Consider the following 19704-nt stretch of genomic DNA (forward strand, 5'->3'; position numbering starts at 1 on the left):
CCCCAGTCTGAAACATCGTGTGTGTGTGGTGCATGTGCGCTCATGCACACACGTGTTGGGGGTTATAGCATCATAGGAGAAAGCACCCTACCCCCAACAAAGCCGTGTTAACTCAGCCGACGTGGCTGCCACACTTTGGGCCCTTGTGACCCAGGACTGTCTACTTGATTTGTGGGGCGCAGTGCAGAATGAAAGCATGGGGCTTCTTGCTAAAGACTTATTAAGAATTTCAAGATGGCAACAACAGAGCATCAAACCGAGACCGGGCCCCCATGAGTACAAGGCCCTGTGCTGACGACACAGACCACATGCCACCTCATTTCCTGCAGGTGGTCTTTTGGACAGTGTCACCTAGGTCCTCCTGCCAGGGGCCCCAACACACCTGAAGATACATCCACCCCCAGACGGGGACTGGCCTGGCCTCAGAATTAATTCTAGTAGAGGTGAAGAGTAGTAAGCACCAAAGGATGAGGACAACTGTATAGATGGAAAATTCAAAAGAGAACATCCTTGAATAAATCATTTCCTTGAATATTGGGGAAAGACCATCATTATCCAATTCTAAGGGTCCTTGGCCCATCTCGGACCAGGGTTCAATGACAGCAAGCTAAGGCCTATGGGGGTCTGGGGCGGAGGAAAGGAGGGGTGAGAGTGATGGAAGGGACCCCTCTTGGAAGCCTCCCCGATCCCCTGGCTCCCATCCTGGGGTGGGGGGAGGTTCCCCCAGGACCAGTGCAGCAGGCAGAGGCCTTACCTGCCGGCAGACCCGGGATTTCTCCAGGAGAAATTGCTCGATGCACGCCCCCTCAATCACCCCACTGGGGTTGAAGTAGATGTCGATGTACTTCCCAAAGCGGCTTGAGTTGTCGTTTCGGATCGTCTTGGCATTTCCAAAGGCTGAGGGCCGACAGATGATGCCCATGGTGGGAGCAGAGAAGAGAAAATTTACTCTTACTGGGGTCCTCTGGGAAGCCTTCTCAGAGGAGGTGGCCAAGCCCAGACTCGAAGGATGGGTAGGATTACAGTGGACAGTGGTGGCAGCCAAGGGTTTGCTAAGAGGAAGGCAAAGTGCAGCTAAAGGTTCGGAGGTCAGAAAGCATGGGGTGTGCTTCCAGGGAGGGAAATTTGACTGGACCATAGGATACAGGAGGAAAGCAGTGGAAGATGGATGGAACCGTTAGCAGGGGGTGCCAAGGAGTGCAGAGCCTTGAATGCCAAGCTAAGAAGTTTGGCATTAGTCCCACAGGTGACAGGGGAAGCAGGAAACCTTCTGAGGGAGTGTGGAGGCAGATTTACATTTTAGAAAGATTGCTCAGGCTGTAGGGTGGAGGCTGGGTTCCAGAGGGCAAGCTCGCAGAGAGAGTGGCAAGAGCTGGCACGGGTCAGGGTGCAGATAAGGAGCTTAGACCAGATGGCATTTGGGCTGCAGCACGATGCAAAGTGCATTCCGTAGAACTGTTTCTGCAAGGTTTTAGGATGTGACTGCATTAGGAAAGATCCTTTGCACACACATCCTCACCTACACACATAATTGAAAAAAACAGAGGATCTGGCTACTCTTACTAGCATAATGCATTTGGGATCCTTCCATGTACCAATAATCCATTCCCAGCATTTCCCAAATTGATTTCATCTTGGAGCCCTTTTTATTTTATTTTTTAGTCTTCGGCTGCATTGCGCGACATGTGGGCTCTTAGTTCCCTGACCAGGGATCGAACCCGCATCCCCTGCAGTACGAGTGCAGAGTCCTAACTACTGGACCGCCAGGGAAGTCCCTTGGAGCCCTTTTTAAAAGGAATACTTGTTAAGGTTCCATGGAAATCACACCTGTGAAAGCTCAGCAGATCATCGGTCTTTCTTCTCTGTGCTTCCCGGAAGCCCCCATGCTACCATCCACCCCATCCTTGCCTTTCGTGTCCTGAGGAGTCCTGAGAAGTCGCTGAAAGTGTAAGGCTTATCCTGCCCTTCCCCACAGGCACCCCCTGGCAGGAAGGTGCCAGCCCACAGGTCCTGGAAAGGAGGCTGGTCCCGTGGGTGACTGCATACCTTCCAGGATGGGGTTGGCCTCCAGGACCTGCTGCTCAATCCACGAATGCTGGCTGCTGATGGTGGCCAGGAACTGCAGGATGAGCTTGGTGGTCTCTGTTTTCCCTGCTCCAGACTCGCCACTTCAAAGAGGGTATGCAGGAACGTCAGCCAATAGAACAACTATTTTTCAACACCTCTCAACTCTCCTGCAAACCCATCACAGGCCCGCTTTCTGGGCCAGTCTGAACAAGGATGCTCTCTCCCTGTGCAGAAATCCCACTGCGTTCTTTTTGACGTCCCCTGCCTACTTTGTGTTAGTTTATTAGTGTGTTCATCTTTCCTGCTCGACTCTGCGGGTATGGTTATATGTGGTTCATTCCAGGGTCACTGGCACAGTGTTCAGTAACTACATGAATGAATAAGACCAGGTGATGCAATGCCCTGATATAACGTTCTCTCTGTGAGCAGTGAGGTCATGCTGGCCAGAGGGGGAACGGCATCAGCCTTTCGGGAAAGCAGTCTGGCATAGGTATCAAAACCCTTCAGAATTATACCGCCATTAGTCTAAGGAAAGAATCCTAAAATCAGAAAAAGCCTTCTCCACAAAGCTTCCTGCTCATTAAAGCGTTATTTATTTATCATTGCAACTGTGGAACATGCGAAGCAACAAAAATGGGGGAAATTAGTTGTGGTCCATCCAGTCAGAGAACATTGTGCAGCCACTTTTAATCCAGATCTGCACAGAGCCTACAGTCACATGAGCAATGCTTACCAGTTAAGTGAAGTGGTAAATGTAGGTAGTATTCAGTAAAATTTTAACCAAGTGGGTAGAGGAAGCTTTTTCTTCAAAAAATGTCTAGCAATATTTTTGCTGAGAATATTTTTCTGAAATTTTCTAAAATTTTCATAGTGAATATATATATTAATTTCATAATGGTAAAATATGAAAACCAGTTTTTAAAATTACTTAGGGCAGTGCAGTGGCCAAGATAGTGCTATAGAAGGACCTTGAGGACCCTGAGCTTGACTCCTGCCCCCAAATTACAGCTATTTATTTGTTTAAAAGATTTATTCATTATTTATTTATTTATTTATTTTTGGCTGTGTTGGGTCTTAGCTGCGGCACACGGGATCTTCATCAAGGCATGTGGGATCTTTCTTTGTGGTGCGTGGGCTTTTCTCTAGTTGTGGCGGGCAGATTTTCTCTCTCTAGTTGTGGTGCTTGAGCTCCAGGGCACGTGGGCTCTGTAGTTTGTGGCACGTGGGCTCTCTAGTTGAGGAGCGTGAGCTCAGTAGTTGTGGTGTGCGGGCTTAGTTGCTCCGCAGCATGTGGGATCTTAGTTCCCTGACCAAGGATCGAACCCACGTCCCCTGCATTGTAAGGTGGATTATTTACCACTGGACCACCAGGGAAGTCCCCCCAAATTACAACTATTTACAGAGAAATTATTGATGACGAAAACTGGAAGACTAGAGGAAAAGAAATTCTTTAACTAAATACATAAAGAAGGAATCACAGCACAGGGAACTCGACTCAATATTCTGTGATAACCTACATGAGAAAAGAATCTGTAAAAGAATGAATATATGTGTATGTATAACTGAATCACTTTGCTGTACACCTGAAACTAACACAACATTGTAAATCAACTCTACTCTAATAAAATTAAAAAGACAAAAACCCCAAAACAACAACAACAACAAAACAAAACAAACAAAAAATATTTGCTTAATTGTCTCGGGACTAAATGTTAAATGGGATTATGTTTAAAGAATAAAATACATTTAGTTCACAGTTAAATTATATCAACTCAAAAAAAACAAAAAAACAAAAAAACAACCAGACCAACAACAACAAAGAAGGAACCACAATGAGATGGTAGGAGGGGCAGAGATGCAGTATAGTCAAGACTCATACCCCCGGGTAGGTGACCCACGAGTGGAAGAATAATTACAATTATAGAGGTTCTCCCCAAGGAGCGACCCACACTGGGCTCCTGAACCAGGAAGACAAACCCCCAAAATGTTTGCCTTTGAAGGCCCCTGGGACCTACTTTTTCTTTTTAATTAAAAAAAAATTTTTTTTTAACATCTTTGTTGGAGTATAATTGCTTTACAATGGTGTGTTAGTTTCTGCTTTATAACAAAGTGAGTCAGTTATCGTGGGACCTACTTTAAGAAGAGCCAGAGAGCTGTGGGGGATAGAGACTCCACTCCTAAAGGGCGCACACAGAACCTCACACTGCTTGCCTGGGGCAGAAGCGGTGATTTGAAAGGAGGCTGGGTCAGACCTGCTGATCTTGGAGAGTCTCCTGAAGGCAAGGGGCAACTGCAGCTCCCCCTGGGGACACGGACACTGGTGGCAGCCATTTGGGGAGCTTGTTGACCAAGTGGACACGGGGGCTGGTGGGTGCCATTGTGGAATCCTCCCTCTAGCTCATTTGTGTCAAGACCTCAACAGCCTATTGCTGCCAGTGCTGGGACATTTCAGGCCAAGCAACTGCTAGATGGGGACACAGCCCCACCCACCAGCAGGAGGCTGTCTTAAGACCCCCAGACAGCTGCCCTAGGACCTGGCTCTGTCCACCAGAGGACCTGGAACCCAGCCTCACCTACCAGCGAGCTGGCAGTAGCCTCAGGAACCCCTGGGACCAGCCCACACGCACCAACAGGCCAACACCAACCTTGGAAATCCCCGGGCCCTGCCTACCAGCAGGTTGACACCAGCTCTGAGACACCCTGGGAACCCAGTTCTGTCCACAGTGAGCCAGCAATAGCTCCAGGACACCCTGAGATCCAGCCCCACTCACCAACAGGCCGAAGCCAGGTTTGGGACATCCCAGACCCTGCAGCTAGCCATGTCAGGAACTGGCCACACCCATCAGCTAGATACACTAGAAGGAAACAGCAGTAGATCAGATGATACAGAGACACGGATCAGCAAGCTGGAAGACAGAGTAGTGGAAATCACTGATGCTCAACAGGAAAAAGAGTGAAAAGAAATGAGGGCAGTTTAATCTGGGACAACATCAAGCATATTAACGTTCACATTACAAGGGTCCCAGACGGAGAAGAGAGAGAGAAAGGGGCAGAGAACATATTTGAAGGCGTAATAGCTGAAAATTTCCCTAATCTGGGAAAGGAAACAGACATCCAGGTCCAAGAAGCACTAAGAGACCCAAGCAGGATCAACCAGTGAGGACCACACCAAGACACACTGTAATTAGAATGATAATGGGATGAGAAAATATTAAAAATAGCAAGGGAAAAGCAACAAGTAACATACAAGGGAACTCCCATAAGGCTATCAGCTGACTTTTCAGCAGAAACTCCTCAGGCCAGAGGGAGAGGCACAATATATTTGAAGTGATGGAAAACATACAACCAAAAATACTCTACCCAGCAAGGCTCTCATTCAGATTTGATGGAGAGATCAAAAGCTTTACAGACAAGCAAAAGCTAAAGGAATTCTGCACCACCAAACCAGCTTTACAACAAATGTTAAAGGGAGTTCTCTAAGCAAAAAAGAAAAGGCCACTACTAGAAACATGAAAATTATGAAAAGAAAAAAGTTCATAGGTAAAGGTAAATATACAGTAAATGTAGTAAGTCAACCACATACAAAGCTAGTAGGAGGGTTACAAGACAAAAGGAGTTAAGATCACTTAAATCCACAATAAGTAGTCAAGGGATATACAAAACAAAAGGATATAAAATATGATGTGGAAAATAGTAAATGGGTGGGGGGGAGTAAAAATGCAGGGTTGTTAAAATACGTTTTAGCTTATGAGATCAGCAACTTAAAATAATCATGTATATATATGTGTGTATATATGTATGATTATTATATATCATGTATATGTATGATTACATACATGATTATATGTGTGATATATGACATACGTATCTACATAGCAGTATATAAACCTCACAGAAACCACAAGCCAAAAATCTATAATAGATACACACAGAGAAAAATAAAGGAATCCAAACATAACACTGAAGATAGTCATCAAATCACAAGGGAAGAGAACAAAAGAAGAAGAAAGGAGCAAAGAGAACTACAAAACAACCCAAAGACAATTAGCAAAATGACAATAAGTACATACCTATGAACAATTACTTTAAATGTAAAGGGACTAAATGATATATATATACAATGGAATATTACTCAGCCATAAAAAAGAATGAAATCTTGCCATTTGCTACAACATGAATGGACCTAGAGGGTATTATGCTAAGTGAAATAAGTCAGACAAATACTGTATGATTTCTGGTGGAATCTAAAAAACACAACAAATGAACAAACAGAACAAAACATAAACAAAGTTATAGATACAGAGGACAAGCAGGGGGTTGCCTGAGGGTCAGGGGTGGGGGGAGGAAAGACATAGGTGAGAGAGATTAAGAGGTACAAACTTCCAGTCACAAAATAAATGAGTCACAGATATGAAATGCACAGTGTGGGGAATATAGTCAATAACTAAATAATATCTTTGTGGTGACATATTGTAACTAGACTTGTTGTGATCATTTTGAAGTGTATACGAAAAAAATCACTAGGTTGTGTAACAAGAACAAATGTAGTGTTGTAGGTCAATTATACTTTAGAAACAAACATACAAACAAAATCATAGAAAAAGAGATCAGATTTGTGGTTACCTGAAGTGGGGGGGTGGGAGGAGGGGGAATTGGATGAAGGCGGTCAAAAGGTGCAAACTTCCAGTTATAAGATAAATAAGTACTAAGAAGTGATGTACAACGTGATAAATGTAATTAACACTGTCATACATCACATATGAAAGTTGTTAAGAGAGTAGATCCTAAGAGTTCTCATCACAGGAAAAAAATTTTTTTCTGTTTCTTTAATTTTGTATCTATATGAGATGAGGGATGTTCACTAAACTTATTGTGATAATCATTCCATGATGTATGTAAGTCAAATCATTAGGTTGTACACCTTAAACTTATACAGTGCTGTATGTCAATTATATCTCAATAAAACTGGAAGAAAAAAAAAAGCATTAATATCTACCATAAAATACTAATCAGAAAAAATAGCCAAAACACACACCATGCACACACAGAGTTTGGAAAGAACAAATATATCAGAAAAAAATACCCAAAATATTACTACAAAATATACCAAGGTAAAAAAGCATTAATAGAGAAAATAGGACATTACATAATAAAAGAAACCATTCCCAGGATATCAATAGCACAAATTTGTATGCACCTAATAACACAGCCTCCAAATATACAAAGCCAACTCTGTGGAAACTAAAAGGAGATATTAATACATTTCTGTCAGAAATCTAAAGATCAAGCAGATAGAAAAAAGCATTAGTGAGCTTAAACTAATAATTATAGACTCTTGAGCTAACAGAGAACATATAAATGTTTTGAAGCTCACATAAAATGTTTACACATTTGACTAATAGATCTGTAAAAGCAGCATATTCCAGAGTCAATGACATACAGAACATATTAATCACGATGCAATTAAATTAGAAATCAACAACTAAAATGTGGAAACATTTTTATGTTTAGAAATTAAAGGTGCTCTTCTAAAAGACAATGAATTAAAGAAGAAACCATAACAAGACAGTGAATTAAAGAGGAAACCATAACAAAACCATACATGTTTTAAACTTTAACAGTAAAATAATTATCAATCAATCAATATAAAGATAAAAATTACTTAGGGGGTTTGATTAAGTTAAAAAATATACTTATGTCTGGCACATAGCACACACTCAGGATTGCAGTAATGATTTTTTTTTTTTGATGTGGACCATTTTTTAAAGTCTTTATTGAATTTGTTACAATATTGCTTCTGTTTTATGTTTTTGTTTTTTGGCCGCAAGGTATGTGGGATCTTAGCTCCCTGGCTGGCGACTGAACCCGCAGCCCCTGCGTTGGAAGGCGACGTCTTAACCACTGGATCGGCAGGGAAGTCTCTAAATGTTACCTTTCATGAATTATTTTTAATTGTAGAAAATGTCAAACGTAACAACTGGAGGCAGAATTATGCAATATGTTGCTAATAAAAGTATGGCCCATAGGCCAGCAGCACCTGCCGCCTGGTTGGAAATGCAGACTCCCAGGCTCCCCCAGCTCTGCACAACCAGAATCTGCATTTTCACGAGATTCCCAGGAGACTCCTGCACTTTACAGTTTGCTTAATGAACTTCCACAGTCCCATTCCCAGCTGCAACTCCTGACCAGTTTTGTTTCCCTTCCTGTACTATTTTGAAGCAAACCTCAGACAAATACGGTTTCCTCTGAAAATATTAATTTTTTTAGAAAGTTTTGATCCAAATGTCCCTGATCACTATGCCAGGGAAGTGAGTCAGGAGAATACCCCTGCATGTAGAGATGACTCCGAAGGAAGGGGGCTCAGGTGCCTCTCTCGCGCCCCGGGGAGGCAGTTTGACTCAAGTGGTGCTCATGCAAACAGCCACCCGGGTGCTCTGCGCTTTTCTGCAGGGACTGCTGTCCTGGGGGTGAGGCTTCCTGGCCAAGACATCGCTCTGTCTTCTTTTCCCAGAGCCCTGGGTTTAAATTCCCTGTTTAACAGCTGTGTGTCTCTAGGAAAGAATGTCAACCTCTCTGGTGGGAGGTTTCCCCAGCAGTAAAACAGGAATAGGAGTATCTACTACAGAGAGTTGCTGACAACGTGAAACATGATAACCTAAGCTGTAGGACTTCGTTCCAGTCTCTGTTCCAACGTCTCCTCCTCAGAGAGGCCGGCCCGATCTGCCCTTTTACCTAAAGCAGCGGGCCCATCACTCTCTTTCTCCTCTTTCCCTGCAGTGTTTTCCTTCAAAGTTCTTATTACCTGCTGAAACAATTTGCTTATTTATTGCCTGTCTCCTCTTCTAGAATGTAAGGTCCACAAGGCAGGGATTTTTTTTTTTTTTTTACAAGAGATAAATAGACTGACACCAAGCATTGTACATGGATGACCACAACAAAAGCAACAATGATTGCAATTACCAAACACGAAACACACTCATACTATGTCATAATATTGACATTCAGTCCAGTAATCCTCCACTGTAACAGCTCCTTTACTTTGCAGTGAAAATTGATTTGTATATTCTTTGCAAGGCAGGGATTTTAGTCCCTTTCCTTTGCTGCTGTCTCCTCATGTTAGGACAGGACAGGAGACAGAATTGGAGCACAAAAGAACCTCAAATGAATGAATGAATGAGTGAATGAATGGGTGAATGAATGGATGAGTGAATGAATGAATGAATGAATGAGTGAATGAAAGAATGAGTGAATGGATGACTCCACTAGAGAACTAAGCAAGGTGCCCTGGAGCCAAATTCCCTCTCGCCCTTTCTTTCCCGCTCTGCCTCCCTTCCATGGGTACCAGGAGGGCAGAAGGCAGAGAAGCCAGGCCAGGCAGCGAGTCTCTGAAGCAGCAGCACCACCTGGACTGGAGAGGGACACATCCCTTCTGGGCCCAAGTACCTGAGATCTGTCCTCCCTGAGACCTGCCCTCAGGTGGATTTTTTTTTTTTTAAGAGTTTTTGATGTGGACCACTTTTAAAGTCCTTATTGAACTTTTTACAATATTGCTTCTGTGTTATGTTTTGGTTTTTTGGCCCTGAGGCATGTGGGATCTTAGCCCCCAAACCAGGGATCAAACCCGTGTCCCCTGCATTGGCAGGCGAAGTCCTAACCACTGGACCGCCAGGGAAGTCCCCCTGAGATTGTTTTTGAGGGGCCTCACCTGTTGGATCCTTGCACCCCAAGTGCCTGTCTTGGGTCCCATTTCTCAATCAGCCCATCCCCACCCTTCCTTCCTTGTCTCAGGAAATATTCACAGAAGGCTGGGGCGGTCCAGGCCCTGATGATACAGTGGAAGAGCAGGTTCTGAAGGAAGGCAGCCTCAGAAGGACTTTTCAGGGTGGAGTGGCCACAGGGGCCAGATGCGGGGGAGTTGGTGGCCATGAAGGGGGGTGTTTGTAGTTGAACGGGAGCCCCTAAGTCACACACTACTCTGGAGAGGTTTTGGGAGAGGAGATGCCCCCTCCTTTACGAGATGCTCAGAGAAGGTGTCCGGCCCACCTGCCCGCCCAGGACCTCACCTGATAATGCAGCACTGGTCCGTCTTGTTCTTCCTCATGTTGAAGTAGCAGTTGTTTGCGATGGCAAAGACGTGCGGTGGCAGCTCGCCCACATGGCGCTTGTAGTACAGCTGCACCTGCTCCACGGTGTAGAGGGGCAGCACCTGGTACGGGTTCACGGCCACAAGGATGGAGCCTGTGTACGTCTGGGGAAGGGAGAAGGTGGTTAGTGACCCCCTACTCCGAGGATCAGCTCTGTCTGGCCCTGATCTTGGCCTTGGATGCCACCTCCCGAGGGCCACCAGGGCTGGCTGACTGTGGCGGGGAGGCGGGGTCTGATTCTGGACCGAGAGACGAGACCCTCAGCAGCTCAGATCCTTCACCTGGAAAGATAAGGTTGCTCACCAGGAACGAGAGCTCCCGGGGCAGGGGCGCATTCACAGGGACATTAAATGAGGCGGTCGTGCTTAATGTTTGGCGCTCTGTCTGGTATTCAGAAGAGGCTTGATAAAAATGGACTGAATGGGGACTTCCCTGGTGGTGCAGTGGTTAAGAATCCGCCTGCCAATGCAGGGGACACGGGTTCGATCCCTGGTCCGGGAAGATCCCACATGCCGCGGAGCAACTAAGCCCGTGCGCCACAACTACTGAGCCCAGCGTGCTGCAACTCCTGAAGCCCGCGCGCCTGGAGCCCGTGCTCCGCAACAAGAGAAGCCACTGCAATGAGAAGGCTGTGCACAACAACGAAGAGTAGCCCCCGCTCGCTGCAGCTAGAGAAAGCCCGCGTGCAGCAACGAAGACACAATGCAGCCAAAAAAAAGGAGTGAATGTATGAAACGAGTCTTCACCTGCCTTTCACAGGGGGCTCCGTGAGGCTGGGCCACCACAGTAGCCCTCATGGACCCCTCCTGGACCCTAGTTCAGGATCACCCGCTCATCTGGAGCCTCCACTGGGCCTGCCTGCCCCTCTGGGTTGGGACGGGGACGGCCACCTCAACAGTCATGTAATCATCTGTGTCTTCGTTTTCATTTTAGGAAGGGAGGGGATAATCTCTCTGGCTCAGGACTATGACAACCAGATACAAGAACGCAAGCATAAGCTCTCTGGAAAGGATAAGCTGCAATTCAACTTAGATACTTGCTGTCATTGGTCCCAGGAGCTGAGGCTCACTCATCCAAAGTGGACTCAGAGTGCCCCGCCCCCTCCTCCTTCCCCTGAGGGCCTCCTCCTTCTCCTCTCCCAGCCCAGCCCTCTGTTCGGGGGCCCCTGCTCACTCTCCCCTCCTCTGAGCACCCCAGGATCACGGCTGGTCAGAGGTCAATGAGCCACCTCCCTCTGAGAAGCCCAGGCGGGTGGTGACTTCCCCGGGTCACAGCCACTCACGGCAGGGCTGGTGTCGGTTTTGGAATACCACCTCCCCTGGGAAGTCTGCATTAGAACAGGGATGAGACCCTCCCATCCACCGCTAGGCTTTGGGAGAAGGACCCGCATCTACCTACGTGGCCCTCCTGGTCATCACACAACTTACTTCATAGGAGGGCAGAGGTCTTCTGCCTGGTGACCCTGTCTCTGCCACATACCTAGGAAGGGACCAGGCAGAAGACTACTCCCCATGGCCTTCGGTCCACTCGGCCCTCAGAGCAGCGAAGAGGCAGCAGTAATTGAGTACCTCCTGGGTGCCGGGCACTGAGCTGGCATGCTGCCTGTCAGCTTTCTGTACACTCGAAGGCTTTATCCCCCTGCTTCTTTCAGACTGGGGAGCAGAGATCGATGAGCTTCCTCATACTATGAGGGCGTGGGGAGTGGGGACAGAGCCAGGTGTGCCCGGGGCATAGTTTGCTTCCGCAGCCAAGTCAGCGCGTGTGGCCCCAGCGCGCCAGGGGGCCCCATGTGGCCAGGAGGGACTCACGTAGATCTTGTGCTGCTGGTAGCGGATCAGGAGGTTGTGCACCATGCCCGCCTCGTTCAGGTCCCCCAGGAGGATCATGTCATCCACGCCCTGAGCAGAGTTGGGGTGCATGGGGCTGAGGGTGCCAAGGTCCTCTGCTCGGATCCAGTGTTCCTGGAACAAAGGGCACAGGCTTTCCTGAGCGGGGGTTGTCCTGGACCTCCACGTCCTCAATGGATCAGCCTATCTGGTGGCCAGCATCTGGCCAGGGTTGGTCTGTGGTGAAGGTCAAGGGATCAGCTCAGTCCGAGGCTGGAGGCTGCACACGTCTAGGGCCGAGGGTCAGTGTGCACTGGGGCTAAGAGTGAAGCTCAGACCAGGGTCAGAGGAGCGTATAGCCAGGAGTTAGATCTGGCTGTGATTGGGATCAGGGGCAGTTTGCAGCTGGGGAGCCTCACAGATGGTTGGAATAAAAGTGTGCAAGTAAAAGTGTTCTTTAAATGGCATGACATCAGTTTTCAAATAGAAGATATTATTGTTAACATTTGACTGGCTTCCAATCTATGGGGCTCACAGGTCACAGTCTAGAATTTTCTCCTTGGAAGCCAAGTCTCCACATGCTTCACTTGGAAGCCCCTCAGCAAAGAGGGTTGCCCAAGGAGGACTTAAATGACCAGCTGGACCCCTCACTCTGCATGCCCTTCTCCATGGTCGCTCGCTGCCCCTCCCCAGCCCCCCAGGTGACTGAGCTGGCTTCCCAGCAGGTCACCCTGAGCTTCCTACTCTCTCTTCTGGGCTGTTTTGCTCAGCGTGAGCTGGGCTTCCTCCTCCTCCTCACATTCCGGGGCCTCCCCTCCAGGCATCTTTCTCACCTTTCCCTCCCTCCTCCTGTCCTTCCTGCTCAGCTTCCTTTACTTTGCAAACAATCTTCCTGCCCTCCCTTTCTCTCTGTCACAGCCCGTTTCCCACTTCACGCTTTCCTGCTCCCCTAATTGTCCTAATTTTCCATCTGCCAACACACTCCCTGCTTCTTCACTATAGAAACAGTTCCCAAGACAGACACACAATGTTCACCACGACGGGACTTCCCTGTAGTGTGTCCTGCCACATGGGTCCCTGACTTGGGCTCTGGAATCCCTGGTGCTGGGAGCAGCACCAGAGAAGGCAGGGGGCTCGGGGCCCAGGAGGGGTGGGGCGATGGAGCTGAGAAGGCGGAGCCTCTCAGGAGAGCGTGGCCATACTGACTTTGCCTTCATCATCTTCCACCAAGATCTTGCCAGGCTTTGTTTCTTTGATGATGCCCCCGATGGGCACGCTGGTCTTGTCAGCAGAGGTGAGGTTCAGCCACACATGGTCACCCTGGAGAGCAGAGAGGAGTCGGTGGTCAGATCCTTGATCCACCTTCCCCTTCCTGCTCAAGACTTACCTCCCTGGGGGGGTGTCCCTTCCAACCAAGAGATCCCAAGGTGGCTGAGGCATGCTCTCTCCCCCTTCCCTTCCTCCTCCTCCTTCTTCTTTTTCTTCTTCCCTCTCTCCTACCCTGCTCCCAGCCCTTTCTCACTCTTGCCAGAAAGTTAATGGGAGGTGGCAGGGGAAGCTTCCCTGGCCTAGTTTTTGCAGGAAAGTATCTCTCTGTGAGGTGCAAAAAGAGAGTCTTTGCCCTGCGAATAGCCCTATAGTACCCAAACCCATTGGCTGGGGAAAGACAAAGACTAAAATCTCACTAGGTTTGTGCCTGGCCTGCAACATGGCATTGACCCACGTGAACCTCTTTCTAATCCAAGAAAGCTCACCCTGCTCAAAGAGGAGGAATCCCAAAGCAACAAGCACAGATCCACATGCAAATATACTGACATTCAAAAGGAGGGAATGAGCAGGTGAATAACACTCACCAGGGGAAAACAACTGCCACAGAGCAGTGGAAAGTTGTGACCAAGTATCTCACCGTGATTTCCAAAAAACTTACTGAGGTGTAGAGCAGAGACACAAGAGCTCAGAAATTAGACGCCAAGACAACTGAAAAGGATGGGACATGAATTGGCAGAGCTCGAGAGAGAAACGGAGGAAAAGAAGTAAACATGGGCCAGAGATGAAAGCAAAACTGGAAGCAACAACAAGGGAATAAGCGCTGCTAAAATCATAGTAAAGATCATAGAAGGCAGGAGGAGAAAAGTGAGCAAAATGACAGAGAAATGTTCAAAATTAGGATTAGGAAGAAAAGGATAGATATGGAAGGCAGACAAAAATACTAATAATTGAAGTGCACAAAGAAGAAAATCGGGGAGAAAAAGAGAAAAAATACTTAAATATAAAATTCAAGACAACTTTCAAGAAATTAATGAAGCCTTGAATCTATGGATTAAAGACACACCATTATGTCTTTGAAATAATGACAAAGAAAAATCAACTCTAGGACATAAAGGTTATTGGACTTCAAAAATAAAGAAATAATTTTTTGAGGGGTAGGGAGACAAAAAGACAAGTTCACTTATAAGGAGATAATTCAGGACAAATTCAAATCATATATGAGGGCTGAACACCTCCTACAAAGATCTCAGGAAGAGAGCAATACAGCTGTTAGGATGGCCATTATAAAAAGTACAGAAAATAACAAGTGTTATTGAGGATGTAGAGAAATTGGAACCCTTGTACACTGTTGGTGGGAATGTAAAATGGTGCAGCCACTGGGGAAAACAGTATGAAGGTCCCTCAATAAATTAAAAATAGAATTACCATATGATCCAGCAATCCCACTTCTGGGTAAATATCCAAAAAAATTCAAAGCAGGATCTCAAAGACATATTTGCATTCCCATGTTCATTGCAGCATTATTCATAATAGCCAAGAGGTAAAAGCAACCCAAATGTCCATTGGCAGATGAACAAATAAACAAAAATGTAATATATACAGTCATCCCTAAAAGTACTTGGGGGATTGATTCCAGGAACCCCTGCAGATACCAAAATCCATGGATGCTCAAGTGCCTTATATAAAATGACATAGCACAATGAATACTACACACCATGGAATATTATGCAGCCTTAAAAAAGAAGGAAATCCTGTCATGTGCTACAGTGTGGATGGACCTCAAGGACATTATGCTGAGCAAGAGAAGCCAGTCACAGAAGGACACATGCTGTATGATTCCACTCATGGAAAGTATCTAAAGTAGTCAAAATCATAGAAACAGAAACTAGAAACGTAGTTGTCAGGGGCTGGAGGAGGACGGAAGGAAAATAGTGTTTAATGAGTATAGAGCTTCAAGTGTGCAAGATGAAAGTGTTCTCTGTTGCACAACAATGTGAATAGACGTAGCAATACTGAAATGTACACTTAAAAATGGTTAAGATGGTAAATTGAATGTTATATTTTTTACCACAATAAAAAAAATAGAAAAAAAATCCAATAATTTTTTAACCCAGCCATATTGTCTTTCCAGTATAAAGATAACAAACATTTTTGAAGATGCAACATTTTCCCATAAGCCTTTTGGAGAAAAACGATTAGGGGACAAACTTCAGTCAACAGTGCAAAGAATGAATATAGGTCCACACCAACACACACATCAAGAAATTTCAAAATACTTGGGACAAAGAAAAGATCATAAAAGCTTTCAGAGAGAAAAATAAGTTTTATACAAAGGCTCAAGAATTAAAATGTTGTCCACCTTCTCCATAGCAAGGCTGGAAACCAGAAGGAGTACATGTCTTCACAGTTTTCAGGGAAAATTACATCTAGTATGGAATCCTATGCCCAGCTGACATTCAAATGTGAATAAACATATTTTTAGACATGCAAGTTGTTAAAAATATTTACTTCATATGTACCCTTTCTCAGGAAGCTATTACAGGTTGTGCTTGATCAAAACAAGGGAGTAAACCAAGAGAGAGAAGAACCTTGGGTCCAAGAAAAGGGATTCAGTGCAAAGGAGACGTGAAAGAAATCTTCGGGGTGGTTGTGAAGGAGACCCCAGGACAATTCCGAGATGTGTGCCTCAGAAGTAGAAGATGCCGGTTTAGATATGGCCTCAGCAACTCTGGGAGAAACTTCTTCCTGAGGATGAAGTTGATTGAACTCCCAGATGAATCATTTTGAAAGGACATTGACATATCTGGGAGAAAGCTGGGCAGCGGGGGGTGGGGGGAGGTTATGTTGTCGTAAGTACAGAGAAAACAAAGCAGATAGGGCAGAAGGACAATTACAAAGTCTAGCAAAGGGAAGCACAGCACTTAGACTACATTGCAGGGCTCAGTTGAGAGGAACATGTTCTTTCTTTTTTTTAACTTTTTATTTTATTTTGGAGCATAGCTGATTAACAATGTTGTGTTAGGGACTTCCCTGGTGGTCCAGTGGTAAAGAATTTGCCTTCCAATGCAGGGGACGTGAGTTTGATCCTTGGTCAGGGAACTAAGATCCCACATGCTGTGGGGCAACTAACCCCGTATGCCACAACTACTGAGCTCTCGTGCCTCAACTAGAGCCCACATGCCATAAACTACAGAGCCCATGTGCTCTGGAATCCATGAGCGACAACTACAGAGCCCACGCACCCTGGAGCCTGTGCACCACAACTAGAGAAGAGAAAACCCACAGGCCACAACTAGAGAGAAGCCCACACACCACAACGAAGAGCCCACATGCTGCAAAGAAAGATCCTGCATGCCTCAATGAAGACCCTGCGTGCCGCAACTAAGACCCGACGCAGCCAAAAATAAAAACAAAACAACAACAACAAAATAATGTGGTGTTAGTTTCAGGTGTACAGCAAAGTGATTCAGTTACATATATACATGTATCTCTTCTTTTTCAAATTATTTTCCCATTTAGGTTGTTATATAATATGGAGCAGAGTTCCCTGTGCTCTACAGTAGGTCCTTGTTGGTTATCTATTTTAAATATAGCAGTGTGTACATGTCAATCCCAAACTCCCTAACTATCCCTCCCTGCCCCTGACACTTCCTCCCTGGTAACCATAATTTCATTCAAGAGGAACATTTTCTTAGATAAAACAAGTAAACTCTGTATGTAGATCTAATGAAAGCTAGGATTTAACAATTTTGGGAGGAAGGAGAGACAGTATGAGTGCTGTGGGTGGGCATTAGGAGCGAGGAGCTAAGGCCCTTCTCACCTAGTGGGAAGTCAGTAATAGGTGACGCCTGTAACCAAAAACTCAAGCAGCCCTGTACACATGTTCTTTAGAGACATAGAGGGAAGTATCAATGAATCGACTAGAAGGTCGAGGGTGGTCACCTCTCTGGAAGAGGAAGTGGGGAACTGATTCTTCAAACTGTGTGCCCAAAACAACTTAATAAAACTAAAAGCAAAATGAAGAAGAACAGTAAGGAACAGCTGCCACAGGATACAGAAGACCAGCCTGAGCAGCATACTAGATTCAGTGAACTAATTGAATCACATCAGGAACCTCAGAGACCTAGAAAACTTTCTTACAACAAGGATAAAATTCCAGTGTGAAAATTGCAGCATGCAGCTGAAACAGTGGGCAAATTACCAAAGAGAGAAGATTATCAGTCAAAGACAGATGATGGGGACTTCCCTGGTGGTCCAGTGGTAAAGAATCCACCTTCCAACGCTGGGGATGCGGGTTTGATCCCTGTTCAGGGAACTAAGATCCCACATGCTGCGGGGCAGCTAGGCCCAAGTGCCACAACTACTGAGCTTGCGCACCTCAACTAGAGAGCCCACGTGCCGAAGACTACAGAGCCCACGGGCTCTGGAACCCGCACACCATAACTACAGAGCCCATGCGCCCTGGAGCCTGTGCACCACAACTAGAGAAGAGAAAACCCGCACGCCACAACTAGAGAGAAGCCTGCACGCCACAGTGAAAGATCCCGCATGCCTGAACGAAGATCCTGCATACGTCGAAGACCCGACGCAGCCAATAAATAAATGAATACATAAATACATAAATAAATACATAAATAAATAAATAAATAAATAAAAAGACAGATGATGGGCATCTCACAGTGAACTTGATATTAACCAGAGATGAAAAAGAGAAAGACCATTTCCAGTCCACACTTAATGATAAGGTGTCAGGCCAACATGAGCTGGAAAAATAAATAAAAGAGCTAGAACATGACTTTTGTTCACTCCATTTGGCCAAAGCTCTCCTAGGAAATAAATGAGAAGCCAAGCAGCAGAAAATAGAGCTGCTTCATGAACTCTATTGGAAGAAAAAGTTGACTGTGCAGAAACAGCTGAATCAGGAGAAGAGTGAGCGAGAAGAGATAAAGCAGAAGCTATCAGCTGCAAAGAAAGTCAAGTCTATATTGAGATTCAAGAAATAGAGGATGAATTACAGAAAGCAGAGAGATCCACGTGACCTTCGTTGTTCTTTGTGGTAAGAAATACCTGACAGCTGGCTGCTGCCCATGATGCAGAAAGCTCCTTCCCCAGCCTGAGACAGAAATTACTACAAGGAAACTCAAAGACCCAAGGCCATGAAGAATCCACTTCCGGGAGACCTGACCCTCAGTCTTCCGAGGTGGGCTGGCTCTTCTGGACATTGGCTGAAATGGGTGTTGTGCCCTGATCCCATGTGCCCACCTGCCATGTCTTCTCTTCCCATAGAAGAGATGGGCCTAGAGACGGCTCTGTGCTGCCTTTACTTAGATAAATGAAGGATCCAACAATTGAGAAATACCCTGTCAAGACATTTGTTTTTCTGTTCTTTTATTTTTCATTTTATTTTATTTTTAAAATTTTTATTGAAATATAGTTGATTTACAATGTTGTGTTAGTTTCAGGTGTATAGCAAAGTGATTCAGTTATACATATATATATTAATATATATATATTCTTTTTTTATATTCTCTTCCATTATAGGTTACTACAAGATATTGAGTATAGTTCCCTGTGCTATACAGTAGGTCCTTGTTGGTTACCTATTTTATATATTGTAGTGTGTTTTTTCAAGACATTTTAAGCCCTGAATAAAAGTGAGGGATTACTGTGCAAGTGTGGTCCCCCTGCCAAAGCCCAAAGGTTGGCCAAGGTCATTTTCTTTAGGTAAGACAATCTGTCTTGTTCCTCCAAACTCCCTGTCTCTGGTATTTTCCTTATAGGGTCTCATTGCCTCTCTTCTTCTTTCCTTGGGAATGATTTGACTCAGCCTTGGGCAACTCCCACAAACAACCCCTCGATGGAAGAGATGCAATTCTTACCAGTCTCAAGCCCGACATCCTGAGGCAGCCGCTCCTGACAGCCTGTTTGCAGAGAGAAAGCAGAAAGTCAGTCCTCGTGGCCCTGACTTGGAGCCCTGGAGGGTAGGAGCCACGTGTGTTCATCAGCGTGGCTCTGAGTGCCTGGCATGGGGCCGAGAAATGACTCTTCAATGAATGGACGGATGAGTCATAGTCACACCACAAGTGTGAGAGGAGGCTCTCTCCGCTTGGTCCATCCTATCTCATCTTTACTGAACGTCTATTTTGCACTTGGCACTGGGCTCAACTAGGAGTGCGGTGGTTCTGAACATCCTTAGGACACCATCCCTGCCATCCAGAAGCTCAAGCTGTGTCTGGTCAGACATCTGTGAACACCAGTCATCACCCTACACCACATGGAGTGCTGAGGGAAGCAGCCAGCAGAACTAGAGACACAACATACTTGATCTAAACCTCACAGACAGGGGCTTCCCTGGTGGCACAGTGGTTAAGAATCCACCTGTCAATGAAGGGGACATG

General features: G+C 45.8%; 1 protein-coding gene across 1 annotated transcript in view; it reads right to left on the bottom strand.

Annotated features, from left to right (window-relative positions):
- MYO7B (myosin VIIB) overlaps positions 1 to 19704 on the bottom strand; it is a 103761-nt gene that overhangs the window by 60020 nt on the left and 24037 nt on the right. The window contains exons 2-7 of the mRNA XM_082465955.1: positions 19186 to 19227; positions 13244 to 13357; positions 12020 to 12172; positions 10131 to 10315; positions 2047 to 2168; positions 755 to 897 (exon numbers count right to left, since the gene is read on the bottom strand). Coding sequence (XP_082322081.1) covers positions 755 to 897; positions 2047 to 2168; positions 10131 to 10315; positions 12020 to 12172; positions 13244 to 13357; positions 19186 to 19227 — 759 coding nt within the window. The remainder of the gene's footprint in view (positions 1 to 754; positions 898 to 2046; positions 2169 to 10130; positions 10316 to 12019; positions 12173 to 13243; positions 13358 to 19185; positions 19228 to 19704) is intronic.

Source organism: Balaenoptera physalus (genome assembly GCF_965194825.1).
Source record: "Balaenoptera physalus genome assembly, chromosome: 6".
NCBI classification, from domain to species: domain Eukaryota; kingdom Metazoa; phylum Chordata; class Mammalia; order Artiodactyla; family Balaenopteridae; genus Balaenoptera; species Balaenoptera physalus.